Consider the following 19,258-nt stretch of genomic DNA (forward strand, 5'->3'; position numbering starts at 1 on the left):
AATATTATTATTTTTATTATTATTATTAATATTATTATTATTATTAATAATATTATTATTGTTATTATTATTATTATTATTATTATTATTATTTTATTATTATTAATAATAATATTATTATTATTGTTATTATTATTATTATTATTATTATTAATATTATTATTATTAATATTATTATTATTAATAATAATATTATTATTGTTATTATAATTATTTTATTATTATTGTTATTATTATTATTATTATTGTTATTATTATTATTAATATTATTATTAATGGTCAGTGTTTCCCACAGGTTTGAAATATAGTTGTGGTGGTGGCCAGATTGAAACACACCTTTTACCCACATCACATAAATCCAGCGTTCTCCAGCCTCCGGCACTTAGACTGCAGCTCTGCACAAGACGTGTGCCCAACTGAGTCTGGTTTCTCTCCAGGTTTTTTAATTCTTCACTTTCTTCACCTCTCAGCTGTCGCCACTAGCTTGCATGGTTCGGGATCTGTGGAGCTGCGCATCGTTGGATTTGCTCTTCAGTGTTTGGACTCTCAGTAGTGATTATTAAACCACACTGAACTGAGCTAAACTGAACTGAACTTAAACACTACAAACTGAACTACACTGTTCCTATTTACTGTGACCTTTTATGTGAAGCTGCTTTGACACAATCTACATTGTATAAGCGCTATACAAGTAAAGGTGAATTGAATTGAGTAAATAGTTAACTATATGGGTCAAACAAAACATCATTTGACTTTTAACACTATTTTTATTATTATCTGTTTTGAACTTTTGATCTGTTCAGTGGGTTAAAAAAACCCGATTGAAATTAATTAAAAAATAACCTCCACTGTTTCTCTTTTATGCTATTTCACTTATAAACACTAGTAAAGCATTTTAGATTTTAAAACTGACCCCAAACGTGTGACCGGTAGTGTAAATAATCGCCCAACGGTGCGTTCTGATTGGCCAGGTGAGAAGACGCACCTTATACACAAAGGGGATGTCGGCGTAGTAGTAGTTGTTTTGCTCCTTGTTGTATTTCTGCAGTTGTGAAGCGTATTCATTCTTACACTCATCTGCAATGTGGATGCGGATGTTTGCGTGCTGCTTGGCCTGAAACACACACACACACACACACACACAAATACATATGCGCACATAAAACAGACACACATACATGCGTATATACACACAGATGCACACATACATGCACACACACACACATGATCACACGTCAGGTCAGGTGAAGTGTGTGTGTACCTTGTCCACATCTGCTTTAGTGGCGCTGGCGTCCTGCTCCGCTTTCTCTGTTTGCTGATTGGCCTTTTCTGCTTCTTTCCACTCCTTCTCGAAACGCCTCTTACTCTGGTTACAAATCAATCAATAATCAATCAATTCATCAATAATCAATCAATCAATATAAAATAATCAATCAATAGCTGTGTTTCCATCCAAAAATGCAAATTAACTGGATTATCGTATAAAAGACGTGCGAATAAAGCAGCGTTTCCATCCAATGAATCAAAGCAAACAACATCGTCACGTCCTGATTATCTGGCGCCGAATATCAACAGTAAAAACTGAATTTACTGCGGTAAAAGAAGCTGTGTGAATCTTTTCTTCATTTAATAAATGACTTACGGCTCAGGAGGCAATCCTGACACGCAGTGAACACGCGGTGGCGTTTGAAGGCGTGAGACGCTCAACGCTCCTGATTCTGGAGGTCATTAATAATATAATAACACTAATACTGAAATGGTTCAGGTGTTTTAGAATGACCAAAACAACCAGCTCAACTTGCTGGTTTGTCCATTCAATAATGGACAAAATTGAGGGCTCAACAATAAGGACTGCCCGATGACCAGCGTGCGGGACGTTCAGGACAGTAGACAGGGTTGTTAGTGGCCCGATCGGGCATGTTTGAAATATGCGCCCATGCTCGAGCCGTGCTTCAACTCTTCACCAGTGTATATAACTAAGTGTGCCTGAAGCAGCACTAAGAGGATTACTGACGCTCTCCAGCTGCTTGAAGGAGCTCTCCAGATTCTGCTGAGCCTTCTTGATTTCAGCGAGATGCTGCAAAACAAAACACACACACACACACACACACACACACACACACACACACACACACACACACACACACATACACACGCACTCATGAGCACCAGCATGATGGCGGAGCTCCGTATGGACGTGTGTTTCAGTGTTTCTCACGTTCTTGCGCTCCTGTCTGAGCTCCGTCAGGCTGCGGCTGAGCTCCACGCAGATGCTGAGCGTCAGACTCTCCGACAGCTGCTCACGCTGACCCGCATAGTCATTCAGCTGACCCAACACGTCCTGAAAGCCCTGCTGACTGACCAACCTGACACACACACACACAAACATAAGTTTACTTTTAGGCTTTGATCCTAATTGTGGCGTTTTGGTGACTGTCGCTTTAAATGCAAATGAGATTGTGCTCTTTTTAAAAAAGGCGGAGCTACATAAGCCTGCATGTCAGCATCTATAATCCTCTTAGTCTATGCTGACATTATCTTCAGCAGCTCAAACACTCTAATGGCTAATGGACAGACGGCTGCTTCTCACTCAGGGCTGCTGTTTATGCTAATGAGATGGAGAGATGGGCACTAGTGGGCGGGGCTTTCCCCCTCTGGTGAGAAAGGGAGAATGTCAATCAGAGTGTTTCATTCATCTAGTCTGATTATAATAAATACAATACATTACTGTTGATTATTAGCAGCTTCTGGAGGTATTCACACACTGCTCACACACACACACTACTGCGGTTAAACCCTGCATAGAAGTCATTTTTACATAATAGCTGCCCTTCAATGTCCTCAATCATCCAGTGACATGACTCCATCATCTGTCAGTCATGCGAATGTTAGAGAAACCCTAAAGGGAATAGTTGAGCTTCATTATTTCTCCACACTGCACAGAAGATAAAGCCCGGAGCACATTTGCATTGGAGATAAAGCGCTGCAGACGCCGCCACGCATGATTATTATTACTGAATCAGCAGATTGAAGAGCCTGTTCACTCACTTTGTGTCCTGATCCTCTTTGCTGCCTCTTCTGGTGTATTTCTTACAGAGATTCCTTCAGGAAAACACACACAGACACACCACAGGTTAAACCAAGGAGAAACACACTCACCCTGACCACCAGATCAACTTTACTGTGTGAAGATAATGACTCTATTAGCAATAAACTGTTCAAACAGCGCTGTTCATCATTATCTGATCATTTAATATGGGTTTGACCTTTTAACCCAAACAGAGCCTTGATCTGCATACCTAGTTAATATTCATGAGTATGTGCAAGGGGGCGGGGTCAATGGAAAAATGCGCAGAAAATAAGCGTAAAGCCTGTAAATATAAAGAATAAATGTATATTTACACTTAATACACACACACACACACATATATATATATATATATATATATATATATATATATATATATATATATATATATATATATATATATATATATATATGAACATGTGTAAATATCAAGAAATAACATTTTAATGACAATTATTAAACTACTATAAATAAATACTATTAAAACATGTGCAACTTTTTATTTCTCAAATAGAGAGTTTGCACTTATGTCAAGAAGTTCCCCGTGAGTGTGTGGCCACACTGCTGATACTGGGATGTACACAACAGCATGGACTGTACTGTTTACATATGCCTGAATTCACTGTTCTGCCCTTGTATCCTGTATAATCCACTGAAGAACATGTGGAGGCTGTTCAATCATATAGAGAAGGAGTTTGTAAACAGGAAAAGGTGCAATATTTTGACAAACTGAATTTAATAGGTGGTAAAACACACGTATGAGCAGTGGTGTAAACTAACAAATAAAATACTCAAATTACTGTGATGGAGTAGTTTGTCTGAGGAATTGTACTTTACTAAGTAGTTTTATAAATGTGCACTTTTACTTTCCCTTGAGCACATGTTTACTGCAGTATCAGTACTGTTACTTCACTACTGTTCTTCAGCCTGCATCACTACTGCATTTTTCCTTGTGTATGTGGATTAGAGAAATCAGTTCTGTGATTCCTGTCCAATCTAATCACACACAGAAGGTAAATCACCTCATAATGAAGTACCTCAACACATGGGCGATTTATAATGCAGCAAACTGTTTGGAAGCATTAAAAGTGTCCAAGAGAATGTCCAAAATCTGTACACACATTGACCCAGAGACTGTTTAAATGCAGGTCACTGATGAGAAGATGACGGATGTTTACTGTATGATGACCGAAATGGCCTTAAACACCGAGCAGGCACAAGATGTCAACATGACATCAGATTGACGTTGTACTCCAACATCATGGGGACGTTGCATCAACGTCCAACCTAAAATCAACCAAATATCAACGTCTAATGATGTTACAGCTTGACGTCGTGTGGATGTTACCACTATGACGTCTGTCAGATGTTGGATTTTGGTTGCCATACCTGATGAATAAATGTCTCAGTATGACGTTGGTTTAAGATGTTGGCTCGATGGTTTTGTTTACTTTACAACACAACCTAAAATCAACCAAATATCAATGTCATTTGATGAACTAAATCTAACCTAATATTAACGTTGTGTTCCTGCTGGACAATAACTAAATGCACTACAGAATGTTATGTTTACACACATTCACAAATGACATGTAAACACATCAGCTGTTAACAGCGTGATACTCACTACTCGAGTACTTTTGAAAGCTCTACTATTTACTCATACTCTGAGTAATATTCACAGCACTTTTACTCTACTTGCACATTTTTAGTCAAGTAACAGTATTTTAACTGGAGTATGTTTTTTATCACTGTGTATGAGCAGTGTTATTGAAGATATTAGTATCATGTTGGAGTGTAAATAAAAAAAAAAAAAAACTTTTATTCCTCTTTTTCTTTGTCTGCTTGATTTATTTATAAGTTTTGTCAGTCTAAAGTCCTCAATGTTTTTTCTAGTTTATATATATATATATATTGCAGCAAGTCACATGCTTCTGTCAGCACTTTACACATTGATCTGCCTTTTATTACCCATATAGCAGAGTTGAGCAGAACGCAGACACACACTCAATGTGTTTTTATATTACTGAAATGGCAAATAATAGAGGAAATAGACGCAAGAGTTACTGAACACACAAAGGAGATGGAAATTAGACTATTATTTGATGGTAACTGAAGCTGAATGAAGGATTCTGGAGGTGGAGATAGTCAAAAACAACTGGAAAACTAGAGTCTAAGTTCATATTTACAACACAAGATCTCCCTGAATACACACATACAGACATTATCTTTAAAGATAACTAAATGTTGTGTTATTATTAAACATGTTATAATTAAAGTTTCTGAATAAATAACAGGTTAATCTTGAAGATGGAAAACGCAACTCAAGAATCTCCATCATTTTTGTGGTATAATTGTCTGCTTTTCAGTGTAAGTTGTGTGTTTATTAATGGAAATGTGTGGTCTTTTCCTTTTCAGATGGGGTATTTTACTCCAGGATGTTTGATATTTGCGTGTCTGTGTGTTTTATGGGATGATAAACCTCCGATCAGCCTGTACGTTAGTCTTGCCTGAGCTGTTTGCTGTAGTTCTGCTCGATCTCGGCTCTCTCCTTCACAAACTTCATGTATCGCTCCAGCAGATCCAATTCACTCTGAGTGTGTCGCTCGATGGCGTCATGCTGGTCCTGCAAAAACAACACACAGCCGCTCTGAGTGTGTGTGTGTGTGTCTGGAATGCAGGTGTGTCATTGAGTTTGAGTGTGTGTGTCTGTTTCCCACATGCACGACTCTTGAACAGGCCTGACGAGTTGATCTACTTCACCTGATCATCAGTCACGTCATCCCACATTCCTGCATCTTTGGTTTTTATATACTATACATGCAGCACATGCATACCCACTATAGACTACACACTTGAGCAGTTTCACAACACAAATAAAACATTTAGAATCATTTATATTATACATTTATATTATTTATAATCAATGATCTTTTCGAAACAGTGATAGTTTTGTCAGATTTAGCTCACTTTTGGGTACAAAAAGGTGAAGTATTTAACAAATGTGGTTGAATTTCCCTCTTACATCTGACCCAGTTGTGTTTTAAAGGGACAGTTCAGCAAAATAAATGTGAATTTACTCACACTCAAGTGGCTCTAAACTTTATTAGGCAAGAATGTATTGCATCCAAAATTAAAGATAGTTTTGACATAATGTGTTTGTGTGCCGTGTGAATATTTATTATGTATATTTCAATACACACATGCATATATGTGAGAAAAGGTTTATATTTGAAGAGTTCAGATGCTAAATTTTCTTCTACAGTTTTTCTTCGCCTCCTGTGTGTATGTTCAGTTATTTCATTTTAAAAGTAATGTAAATAGCCTATTCTTAGCCATTAAATTACTAAATCAAGACATAAGACATGTACGTTTCAGATGGCATTTAGAGGTTTTTGCATCTCAACTCTTCATTTAGATATAAAATATATAGAGATCATTTTGAGGGATGTAAACAAAAACAATGGTCTCACCTTATTTCCTGTATGTTAATTCCTTTAGCTTTAGAGAATCCTAAAAGGTCCACATATTGATCAATAATGTCATGAGAGCGGTTTAATGTTAAGTTATGATTGATTTGCCTCTTGTCACAGTTAATTAATTGATAACAGTTATAAAATAGTTTGATAACAAGCAGGAAATGTTCATTGGCCAATCACATCACCACACTGAAACATATTTTATATTATGCAAATCAAATATAAATGTAAATGTGTGTAACAGAATAGTTTTGTTTCTATGTATGTGTGTGTATCACATATAATTAATAAATATAAATAACACACACACACATATACTATGTAGGTGGCATGGTGGCTCAGTGGTTAGCATTGTGGCCTCACAGCAAGAAGGTCTCAGGTTCGAGTCCAGGCTAGGCTTGGGATGATAACCGGTTTGAAGGTTTACCGCGGTTCAGAAAAGTCAAGGTTTTAAAACCGCCAAAGTTTTCTGTTATACCGTTCCTGAGGTATATTTCATCTTATTTACATTATTATACATGTTTTAAACAACTATCCTATTCAGTTGTTTAGGGCAACAGCATCTTCAGCAGAAAAGGAACTACTATAGACAAATGTAAGCATTCAGGACGCGCACAGCGAGGTTGTCCAGGAGTGCTAGCATTTACAGCGAGGGAATGACATCTAATGCGGTACAGAGTTTGTTGTTGTATTAGAGTGTGTATGTGAACGCACATGTCTACATTTCACTCTGAGCATCCAGTGTGCGCAGTTTAATTCAATATATTGAACTGTTTCTGCTGAAATCATTGCTGCAATCAAAAACCAGTGATGTGTCTGATTCAGCAGAGCGGGAACTGACCTGATATAACATGACAACTGCAGAGTCCAGCATTTATAATCAGGTCCTCACTCCATTCAGCTCCCTTTTAGCCAAAAACGTCTGCAGTTGGCATTAAAGCAGTGTGGTGTACGCTAAAAGTTTTGTATTTTTGGACTTGCTGCACGATCAAGTAGCACGATCGCCTCACAGGAAGAAGGGCGCTGGTTCAAGCCTCGGCTGAGTCAGTTGGCATTTCTGCGTGGAGTTTGCATGTTCTTCCTGTGTTGGCATGGGTTTCCTACGGGTGCTCCGATTTCCCCCACAAGTCCAAACACATGTGTTGTGTGAATTGGATAAGCTAAATTGGCCGTGGTGTATGAGTGTGTATGGATGTTTCCCAGTGATGAGTTGCAGCTGGAAGGGCATCCGCTGTGTAAAACAAATGCTGGATAAGTTGGCGGTTCATTCCGCTGTGGCGACCCCAGATTAATAAGGGGACTAAGCCGAAAAGAAAATGAATGAATGAATGAATTTTTTGACTTTCGTTTTTGGCATCCTCCCGCACAGCATGACATGTTTGATACCATGATATTTTTATCCAAGGTTATCATACCGTCAGAATCTTATACCGGCCCATGCCTAGTCCCGGCTGGCTTAGTTGGTGTTTCTGTGTGGAGTTTGCATGTTCTCCCCGTGTTGGTGTGGGTTTCCTCCCACAGTCCAAACACATGCGCTATAGGGGAATTGATGAACTAAATTGGCTGTAGTGTGTGTGTGTGTGAGAGAATGAGTGTGTATGGGTGTTTCCCAGTACTGGGTTGCAGCTGAAAGGGCATTTGCTGTGTAAAACATATGCTAGAATAGTTAGCAATTCTTTTTATGTTGTTGTTGAACACAAAATTCTGAGGAACGCTGGAAATAAAGCAGCCATTGACTTTCATAGCAGAAACAAAAAATACAAAGGAAGTCAATGACTGTTTTTCCCCACAGCATTCTTCAGAATATCTTCATTTGTGTTCAACAGTGGGAAGAAACTTAGCCAGGTTTAGAACAAATAAATCAATAATGACAAAAATTCTAATTTTTTGATGAACTCCCCCTTTTGAGTTTGATTAGACTGGTGTGTAGTGAACATATCTACTTCCTGGCGCCAGATTATAAATAATTATAGTGTACTGCAGATCAGAAACAGTAGATGTGCACTGCTGTCCTGAGACTGTCAAACACCGGCGTTTGGTTTCCTTGAACCAGTTTAACCTGTATTACCCACACCAGCACTGAAAATATGAGGAAACTTGCCGTCACGTGACTTTAAAGATAAATACAAGTGTAAATACAGGTAAACATGCTAAATCAGTGTTGTGACATTATAAAGTCTTGATTGTCATTAAGCAGGACTTTAATGAATGGTGAAAATCATACAAATGTGGCTGATAAACAGCAGTAGGCCTGTAAATGCTGTGCACACACCGTTTATGTGCTGTAGATCTCATTTAAAGCGCAAAAATAAAGAATTAATTTAAGCATTGTTTGGTTTTATTATCATATTCAAAGCAACTGACTTCACCTAAACTATCGATAAAAATAAACAATACATAAATAAATTAAAATTAATGACGACATATTTTAATTTCGGATAAATAATCCCCTGTGCAGCATTTCCGTTTTCTGTTTTAGAATAATTATGATATTATTTATGTTTTAATTCATATGTTTTAACAAATTTATCTGTACATTTACACTCACACATCCAAAATAAGCGTTTCTGTAAGACTCTAATGAAAAAAACACATCATTTCCATTCAAAATAATCAGATATACACGCGCTAGCTGTATAAAGTTTATGTAAATGTTAAATCTCGACTGTCCTTCAGCAACAGTATGTCAGAGTAATATCTTGAAGTGTGGAGGTTGAATCTGGTCGATGAATGAACGCGTGTAAACCTGAAAACACACACTTATGAAGCTGTCAGACGGTAAAGACTGAATAAACTCACCCAAAGAGCTGAACCCCAATCCATGATCTCTGCCGATCAGAAACACAAACACTGAATCCTGTCAGAGACTCCGAACATCAAACTCCTGACTAAAAAACAGTCTTAACTCTCCTCAGACATCAGCATCTCCTCATAAATATGGGGAAATTCGAGTCTAGGTGGTGATGAGGATTATTTGAAACTCGCCATCCTCGGTTTTCTCGTTTTCTCCGGTAAATCAGTCGTCAGGTGAGCGCAGTGTCGGTGTGTTCCGCTAGAGGGCGCTACTGAACTTCTCTTCAAGCACACCTGAGTTCACAGGTTCATATTAAAAAAAATTATAATAATTCTATTTTAGTTTTTAGTCGATTGATATTTGATATGTTTCAATCCCAATTGAGAACTCAATAAATAAAAATAAATAAATAAAAAACAAAACATGGAAAAATAATGGATGTCCCACGTATCATAAATATAACATCATCAGGTTTCTAACACTGCACTGTCATCTGCTGGATTACAACTGTTATTACTCTCTGAAGATCAATAAACGCAAAAAACGCAATATCGCATAATTTTTGTGACACTGAACACTTACTGTGAGAGGGTTGGGTATTAATATAATGCAATTTAATATAATTTAATAGCCTAAATACGAATAATACTGGGTATAATTGCTGTTTTTACATTGCTGTGATGGTTGGATTTGGGGTAGGGGTAGACGTTAATACAATACAATTACCCAAAATATGTAATTCAATAAACAATATTAACAATTCTCGTTAACTTCCGACCGCAATGTATCCCTTCTAGCAACATCGGCGAATTGAGGACCAATAACAACAGTCTGCTCTCAGGTTGGACCAATCACAGCCGACTGCTCTCAGGTTGGACCAATCACAGCGTTCATCAACAGGCTACCGTTGTTATGTACAGTACATAAGAGGCATGATGAAATGCTCTAATGAAGCGTTACATAAATAAACGATGGCTAAAATAAACAGTAACGGTACAATAACTTTACAAAAGATTATTAATCGTGGAAAATTGCGCTACATTCACTGTATTTGTACCTTTTTCCACTCGAATCGATTTTTAAAAAATGTATTATTACAAAACGGTCTAATGCAGTTTTAAACAAAACAAATTTACAAATAAGTTCAATGAAAGTAATAAATCAAAAGCAACAAAACAACAATACCTAACAATATACAAACAATATGTTGATCCCTGTATATGTTCAGCCAATCTAATGTGCACACAAGCTGGATTAATATATTCATAAACCAGAAAAAAAAAGATTCAATCAAATCAATTTAATAATTATATGCAGTATAAATAAATATATACAATAGAGACATAAGATACAATAGTGTTATCAACTCAAATTATAAGATAGATATAAAGATAGAATATGTCAGAAGATTTTTCCCCCAGTCCAACCAATTAGTACAGCGAAAAACATAGCAACTGATCATTTACAGCAGCAATAATCAGTAAAATATGTTCATTTGATTAACTAGTAGACATGTATATATATATATATATATATATATATATATATATATATATATATATATATATATATATATATATATATATATATATATATATATATATATATATATAATTTATGAAAACACACTATACAGCACAATAGTTCAGCTCACTTGACTTCATACATGCATCCAAAATAGTTCTCTCCCCTACCACTTACTATGTTAAATACAGTACATGAGCCAAGTCTTATGTACAAATCCATAGTATTGGAAAAGCAGTATTTTAGAAGTACCCAGATGACCTACTACTGCTGAGCAGTGTGCATCCAGTGGACACTTTACTATCCCAAGAGGCCGCAGGAGCAAGTATATGAATGTGTATGAAGCGACGCAATTTGACGCAGGCAGGTCATGTGCTTATAACAAAATGGTGGTTGTTGCACATCCCACCTTCATTCATTGCACTCATACTACAGTATGACGAGTTTTGTGACAGTCAAGATTTTGTAAACATTTTAAATTTAAGTGTAAGGCAGTATGCAATTTTGGAAATCAACATGCCGCAGTCCTTTCTTCTTTATCGCTTTATGTCAAACCAGAATTTAGTGGATTTCCACCACCTAATGGAAAGAAGTGTGAAGCTCAGATGCAAAAGATAAAATATAAACTAGTAGACAGATCTATACCTGACTAACATTTGAACAGAGTGCCATACACTTTCAATTGTTCCTGTGCATTCTGGAATAGACCTTGCAAACCTCTCCTCTTTGACTATCGGCTACTCTGACAAACTGAGCCAAATGTTGCACTTCTCCCCATTCATAATAATGTGAATGAACCATCTTTGTATATCTGTAGTCTTTGGTTCAACCCAATTGGTTTCTAGCTCTAATTCAAAATTGTGTACATGCCAGAAATTCAGTGAATGACAGATTAATTGATCCTCTACTCACACTCATACACAGCACAAACACAGGATGACAAATGAAGCATCGAGTTCTTCTGCACACTGAGGCTTGAGATTTTAGTTTTTTTCAGATTCACATCCACTCGTCATGGACTGAAACCTTGCATGAGTCCGACGCTTAATTTATCCATTATGAAATAACTAATTCAAGCATGCTCCTTCAAAGAAAGGAAAAAGAAAGAGGAAATCTTGTGTTCATCCACTTCACTGCATCAAGAGAAAGGAGAGCTCTCTGAAGAGCTGTGCTGGTTTATTCCAAAAATCAATCTTTATTTCAGCAAATCAGAGACATTTGGACTTTAAGTTTATGCAGCAACATAACACACATTTCTGTGAATGATTTAATCCTGAATGGGGACTGGCAGTGAGTCAAAGCTATGGATGCACACTCATTGAATAACGACATTAGAAAAGGCATTAAAACCAGCATGAGGCTGAATACAAATTTTTTACCCTACAAAACCTTCAGACTCAGTGTGCAATAAACTTTACAAAGTAGAAATTTGGTCAAACTCAAAAAAAACATTGCACAAATCATAATTCAGCTCAGATCACAGTGCCCGGCTTAACAGGTTCAGGTTAAAGTATGGTGCAGAGTCTCTCACAGACGCTCTTCTTCTTGGGTAAGTACTCTGAGGGGTTTTTCGTAGGTGTTTCCTCTCCCATCGTGATGATGGTTTCACTGTTCTGTGCTGCAGGAGCCTCATAGTGTGGAGGATCTCTGGATGGTACAGTGATCACAGTCTCTGGACCTGCTGTATTTGTAGTTTCAGGTCTGATGTTGATATAAGGCATTAGATATATTGGCTGTGTGTATGGATAATAACCCATCTTCTGCAGAAAGTCCTCTAATCTCATCCTCTTGATGATCATGAGAAGGCCTTTGGTGATTTGGTAAGTGTTATTTGGGTCGTAGTTCGATCGGTCCTGGTGTTGACTTATATAAACTTCGTCAAACTCACAATCATCATGGAGACTGACAATGATGCGGTCTGTGTTGCTGTCGTCCTCGCCAGTATATTTGTCTTCTGTGACTGATTCAGGAAGGTCTTCAGCTCCTGCTGAATTGAGATTGCCGACCACATAATAAAGAACATTGTTATTTGGGAGAAGTTTATTCCCATATTCATCAGATCTGTTCTTAAACAGGTGAAACCCAAAATCTCCATCAGCTGGGTCACATTCAGTGAACATGTTGTTGTTATTGTCAAAAATAAGGCATTCATTGGCAAACCAGTGCAGGAGTTTGAGTCCGTGTCTGGGCCTCGGCCGGCCGAACCCCGTGTTCCTCAGATGGGAAACTTCATTTAGTTTTCTCACCATGCTCCAAGACCTTAGCAGGAGAGATCAGGAGATGTGTGCTGAATAAAATACCACAACAAGGGTTTGCTTTTCTATATATTTACACATTATCTAAGTATACAGTGACAGCATCTGTGAAGTGGACATATTTCACTTTCATCTGAGTAAGTCTGATCTCAAAGCTTTATAGATCACTTATAATTTGTAATTACTTACTGATTATAGGTACATGACAGAAGGTTTAGTCAGTGGATCGCACATACCTTATAATGTATTCTGATGACTTTTGGATTACATTTAGATTACTTTTTATGCTAATCCTTATTTAAGGCCGCATACAGGGGGTTGACAATGAAACCGAAACATTGCTAGAAGGGTGCTGGGTCACTGATAAAGACTACCCAACCATTCTGGAGAACCATGTGACCCAATAGGTCAAACATTGTATCCTGAAGGTGGTGGTGTGTATCAGGATGATAATGCAGCAATACACACAGCAGGATTGGAGACGGAGCGGTTAGATGAACATGATAGTGAAGTTGAACATCTCTTATGGCCTGCACAGTATCCAGACCTAAACATTATTAGGCACTTTGGGGTGTTTTGGAGGAGCGAGTCAGGAAAGGTTTTCCTCCAGCAGCTTCAGTAGTGACCTGAACACTAGTCTGAAGAAGAACAGCTCACAATCCATCTGGCCGCTGTGCAGGACTTCTGTCTGTCATTCCCAACACTGAGGAGGAGGAGCTACACCAGACTGATGCTGGACTGAGGAGGAGGAGCTACACCAGCTGAAGCTGTATTGAGGAGGAGGAGCTACACCAGCTGAATCTGTAATGAGGAGGAGGAGCTACACCAGACTGATGCTGGACTGAGGAGGAGGAGCTACACCAGCTGAAGCTGTAATGAGGAGGAGGAGCTACACCAGACTGATTAACTACTGTGCTCTAACACCAGGCCTTCAGTTTCATTTCCCAACCCCTGTAAACTGAAGCACAATAATATTGTACTATTTTGACAACTTGCCCTTGAGTAAAGTTATGAGGCTGTTTACTTTTTTATTCTAAAAGGTACAAAGTAATGATGCGTTAAATGTCTCTGTAATGAAGCAGACACTGTATTTTAATAAAAAATTAATGTAACTTTGTGCCAATGACATGTATTTTAGTACAGATCAAACTATTTTATTAGAGCAGTCCAGCATCATTATTTCAAAGCTCACTGACTTTATATAGACGACCAAAGCATTACTGAATACAAAAGTCCACTGTACAACAATGGAGGTTCAGGTTTCAGGAGACTGATTTCAGCCTGTCTGATTATTGAACAATCAGAAAATGGCCATGACCGGTTTGACAGCTTTCTCTACAACAGTATTTTACAGTTTATATGTGAATTGTATTTTCCTTATTTATCATGTTCACACCAATGTTTTGTTTGGAGTGATCATTTTGCTCACTGTAAATATTAACCTGCAATGCAAATCCAGTTTATGTTTTACAGGTGACAGAGATCATCCACAGAGTCACAGTTTGACAGTGGAGCAAATTCCTGATCATCTTCAGCTAAATAAAGAGAGAAGCTTTATTAAATTAAATCAGTCTTGTGTTTTGTGATCAGAGCTGCTCATTTGAATAGCCAAAATGAAGCTTGAATCAGCAATACATATACAGATATTTCTCAAGTAAAACAGAGAGAAAATGAGATCATACCTCCCTCACGACCGTCATATATCAAACTGTCGGCTGTTTTCCTGCTGTAAGAGCGCAGATAAGCTCAAGACTCGCTCACTATATCACTCGAGCAGACGCTGATGTGTGTGTGTGTGTGTGTGTGTGTGTGTGTGTGTGTGTGTGTCTCTATAGAGAACCGGTGAATTTCACTCTAGGACTGAAGCAACTCTACTAACTGCGTATTTGTAACTTGACTATATGAACTCCTCAGTTAATTACTGTGTATGAAGCTCCGTATGGATGATAATTGTTTCTGATTGACATATAAATCATTTTTCTGTATTTACAAGAGTTAATGTTTGTGTTTTATCCCTCCTCCAATGTCATGTGATAGGGTCATGTGGGTTGTTTTTATTCCTGTGACTGTCCCACACGTAAGCTCTTTTCCCTATGCAAATTATAGTATGATTGACTAGTTTTGTAAATGTCACACAGAGTGAGCTCAGGGTGTTGTTCAAAATAAACACTGATGAAGGTATACACGAGCTGGTACCTTTTCAAAATGTACAAATCTGTACCTAAAAGGTCCATATTAATAACTCAACACATCGCTTTCCACAAAGAGTGACTCAACTATTTTATTTGGGGACTAATCAATATTGTATTGCATTATTCATTCATTCTGTCATTTTCTTTTCGGCTTAATCCCTTTATTAATCCCACCAATTTATCCAGCATATGTTTTATGCAGTGAATGCCCTTCCAGCTGCAACCCATCACTGGGAAACTGTATAATAATGATTACAAAACACAGTTGAAAATCACAAACTATTAAATACAGGTGGAAAGGGGAACAAGGAAACACTAGACACAAAGGAATCTCATGACAAATCACACACACACACACACACACGGACGCACGCACGCACGCACGCACACACACCTGTAATTCCTTTGATCGTGTGTGATTTCATGTCATGTCTAGTCTCTTCTCTTGAAAAGCTGGTTGTAAGTTTCAGTTTCGGCTTAAGGCACGAGTTCAGAGGACGAACAAATATCCTCTACATTGCCATTGTGGGTAAGTTACTAAATAAACCTGACAGATTTAAAAGCACCAGTTAGTAATTCACACTCAGTTTAAGGATATTAACAGAGCTTAAACGTTTCCTTAAAAAGATCTTTCTGATGCTTTGCGTCTCCACCAAGATGGCATTGGATATGTTGTATCTTAAAAGGGGATGTGTTCTACTATAATATGCAGCATAACTGCACAAACGCACTGTGATGCATGTTAACTGTTACAAATCTATGCTATGCTCTTATGTCTACTCTCCACCAGAGGTCACTTATTGGTATAGGGTTCATTGTACATTTGATTTCATGTAGACTTTCTAAACTCATTATTGCTTCCTAATGGGGATACAGAGTTAGCATCAGCTCTACTATAAAGTGTTATATTAGACAGTAATTTAACTTTTAAAAATCATATATCCCATGTCACAAAAACTGCTTTCTTTCATCTGAGAAATATCGCTAAGTTACGAAGTATGCTATCCATCTCAGATGCAGAAAAGCTAGTCCATGCTTTTATGACTTCTAGGCTGGACTACTGTAATGCTCTGTTTGCTGGCTGCCCAGCATCCTCTATTAACAAACTTCAATTAGTACAAAATGCAGCTGCCAGAGTTCTAACCAGGTCTAGAAAATTTGATCACATCACCCCAATTTTATCCTCCTTACACTGGCTGCCTGTTAAGTTTCGTATTGAATTTAAAATATTGCTTCTTACCTACAAAGCTTTAAATAATCTAGCTCCTGTTTATCTAACCAATCTTCTGTCTCGCTACAATCCAACTCGCTCTTTAAGATCTCAAAACTCAGGGCTTCTGGTAGTACCTAGAATAGCAAAGTCGAGTAAAGGAGGTCGAGCCTTCTCATTTATAGCTCCTAAACTCTGGAATAGCCTTCCTGATAACGTCCGAGGCTCAGACACACTCTCCCAATTCAAAACTAGATTAAAGACCTATCTGTTCAGTAAAGCATACACTTAGTGCACCACTTAGCGGGTTTCCACACAGGTTATGCATCTTGTTGATATACACTGTGAACATCAGCTACGCTAATTATTTTCTTTATTCTCCATTTCCACCTGGGGATACTCTTCCCGAGGCCCTCAGACTATGCAGAGTCACTGATTCGATCCAAGACCAACGACGAGATGATCCCAAGGTTTCCATATCCTGGACCTGGCCGTATCCTGAGCAGCTACTGTGATGGTTATGGAAGAGTGGAGAACATGAGACTGTTTCCTGTGACGCTCCAGAGACAGACGAGTCTTCGCTGAGGCCAGCTTCCAGCCTCAGGTGACTAGACTGCAGCTCTGCACAAGACGTTTGGCCAGCGGAGAAATTAAAATGGTCGTGCCCAACTGAGCCTGGTTTCTCTCAAGGTTTTTTTCCTTCACTTCCACCTTTAGTGAAGTTTTTTTCCCCTCTCCGCTGTCGCCACTGGCTTGCATGGTTCGGGATCTGTAGAGCTGCGCATCGTTGGATTTGCTCTTCAATATTTGGACTCTCAGTAGTGATTATTAAACCACACTGAACTGAGCTCAACTGAACTGAACTTAAACACTACAAACTGAACTACACTGTTCCTATTTACTGTGACCTTTTATGTGAAGCTGCTTTGACACAATCTACATTGTATAAGCGCTATACAAATAAAGGGGAATTGAATTGAACTTTAAACGTGTATAAAACAAAGACTGGCATCTCTGCATGAAAAATAAACTCTTGCTGGTCATTTGGCAGCAGTCAGATAAATATGATTCCTATAAAAGTGGGAGGGTGTCTAATGATTAGTGTTGTACTAGATAAGAGCTTGGACATCAATGTGTTTTTTCTATGATGAAATTATTGTGCTTTTTGATCTTAGACAAAGCTGAGAGTCAGCAGTAATTTACTATTAGCATTTACATATTCTCAAAACAACATGTGACTTGTTTCAAATGACATCATGACTTGTTTAAATTTGTACTCTTTGGCATAAGAAGTGGTTGTGGGTGGTTAATATAATGCAATACATATAACTCAATACACTGCAAAAATAATCTTGTTTAAAGTCCAAATATCTTATCATTCCTAAATCAAGAAGCATTTTCTAGACAAGCAAAATATATTGTGTTTTTCAGAAATAATGAGTCAAAATTAAGAGAGTTTTTCTTTAAGACAAGCAAAATAATCATAAAAGATAAGCAGTTTTAGCTTAAAAGAATCTCGCCGGAAGTAGTAAGTCATAGGGTACTTCTCGCATACTGATTTTCAACTTCTATGAATTCACACATACTACTCAGCTCGCATATTGATTTTAGCGTACTGTATAGAATGGAAGTATGCGGTTTCAGATGCAGCCATGGGCTGTTTCTCAATATGTGTTCTTCAGTGTTCTTGGTCCTCGTGTTCTCATGTAACGTCATCATCTACTGCCAAAGTTCAGTTCCAATACTCAAGACCGCAAGAATGGAGGACGAGTGAAAGTTCTCGGATGTGTTCTTGATACTGAGGAAGCCCCGATGCAGACTTTGAGTGCAAAACTCGCTCGAGAAGCAAACACGCAGCATTTTATACAGGTTTATTATTAAAGATATCTCTTATTTATCTCTGGAGTTTCCTTAAATGAGTCACTGATAGTAAACATTAAACATCAGTGAACATCTTAATAAAGACCTGAACACATTAAGGGTGTTTATTTGCTGAAATTCATATTAAAATTAGCTTTATTTGTATTGTGGAACATATATTTGTAAGGTTTTTATGCTCAGTATATATTGTAAAAAGGGGAAAAACAATAAATTGTTATATGAATGCTGTAATGTTGAAATAATTTTCCATTAAACATGCGTGAAGGTCATGTGACCATCAGGACGAACGCAGCATCTCATTCCTCAGAGGACACGCTTTCTGTTCTCGCGGTCTCCCGAATTCGTTCTTCTGAGGTAACTTGGCAAGACCGGTCTACATAAGAACGCAAGTTCGTTCTCTGCATTTTTGGAATTGAGAAACAGCCATGCAAAATGTGCAGAGCTGGTGCTCCTCCAGGAACGTGGTTGAGAAACACTGGAATAGTGCATTAGTATGCAATTTGGGATGCACACTATGACTACTTTTACATACACAGTCTCAGTCAGGAAGAAGGATTTCAGAGATTCCCAATGTTCGACTACTGACACCAATGTTGTCTTTACTTAAACAATTAAGTAAATTTGACTGAACATAAGTTAAAATTTGGCATTTTGGTCCTATCACTTAAAAATATGGGTTAATTTAACTTAAGTACCATGACAATGCATAAACTTAAGATTCAAAGTGTAGTAAGCTCAAAATCATAAATTATCCTTTGAAAAAAATGGGTAATTTTCACAAATGTAGTCTTGACTGTAAAATTCTAATATGTGCAACCTTTAAAGTGCAAGATCT

At 37.7% G+C, this 19,258-nt stretch overlaps 2 protein-coding genes across 2 annotated transcripts in view; both read right to left on the minus strand.

Annotated features, from left to right (window-relative positions):
• The window catches only part of trip10b (thyroid hormone receptor interactor 10b), a 25,789-nt gene extending 16,191 nt beyond the window's left edge, over positions 1-9,598 (minus strand). The window contains exons 1-7 of the mRNA XM_056454328.1: positions 9,367-9,598; positions 5,599-5,714; positions 3,049-3,102; positions 2,219-2,366; positions 2,015-2,077; positions 1,262-1,366; positions 986-1,114 (exon numbers count right to left, since the gene is read on the minus strand). Of these exons, the coding sequence (XP_056310303.1) occupies positions 986-1,114; positions 1,262-1,366; positions 2,015-2,077; positions 2,219-2,366; positions 3,049-3,102; positions 5,599-5,714; positions 9,367-9,390 (639 nt within the window). The 5' untranslated portion in view covers positions 9,391-9,598. The remainder of the gene's footprint in view (positions 1-985; positions 1,115-1,261; positions 1,367-2,014; positions 2,078-2,218; positions 2,367-3,048; positions 3,103-5,598; positions 5,715-9,366) is intronic.
• A 1,399-nt stretch (positions 9,599-10,997) lies between these two features.
• LOC130221748 (uncharacterized) lies at positions 10,998-14,920 on the minus strand. Its single transcript, XM_056454339.1, has 2 exons — positions 14,823-14,920; positions 10,998-13,144 (listed from the first exon to the last, which is right to left on the minus strand). The coding sequence occupies exon 2, from the start codon at positions 13,132-13,134 to the stop codon at positions 12,391-12,393; it is 744 nt and encodes a 247-aa protein (XP_056310314.1). The 5' UTR covers positions 13,135-13,144; positions 14,823-14,920; the 3' UTR covers positions 10,998-12,390.
• Between the last annotated feature and the right edge of the window lie 4,338 nt (positions 14,921-19,258).

The sequence above is a fragment of the Danio aesculapii genome, chromosome 1 (assembly GCF_903798145.1).
Source record: "Danio aesculapii chromosome 1, fDanAes4.1, whole genome shotgun sequence".
NCBI classification, from domain to species: Eukaryota; Metazoa; Chordata; class Actinopteri; order Cypriniformes; family Danionidae; genus Danio; species Danio aesculapii.

Coding starts and splice junctions, on each gene's coding strand:
- LOC130221748 (XM_056454339.1), bottom strand. CDS start 13,134: ATGGTGAGAAAACTAAATGAAGTTTCCCATCTGAGGAACACGGGGTTC.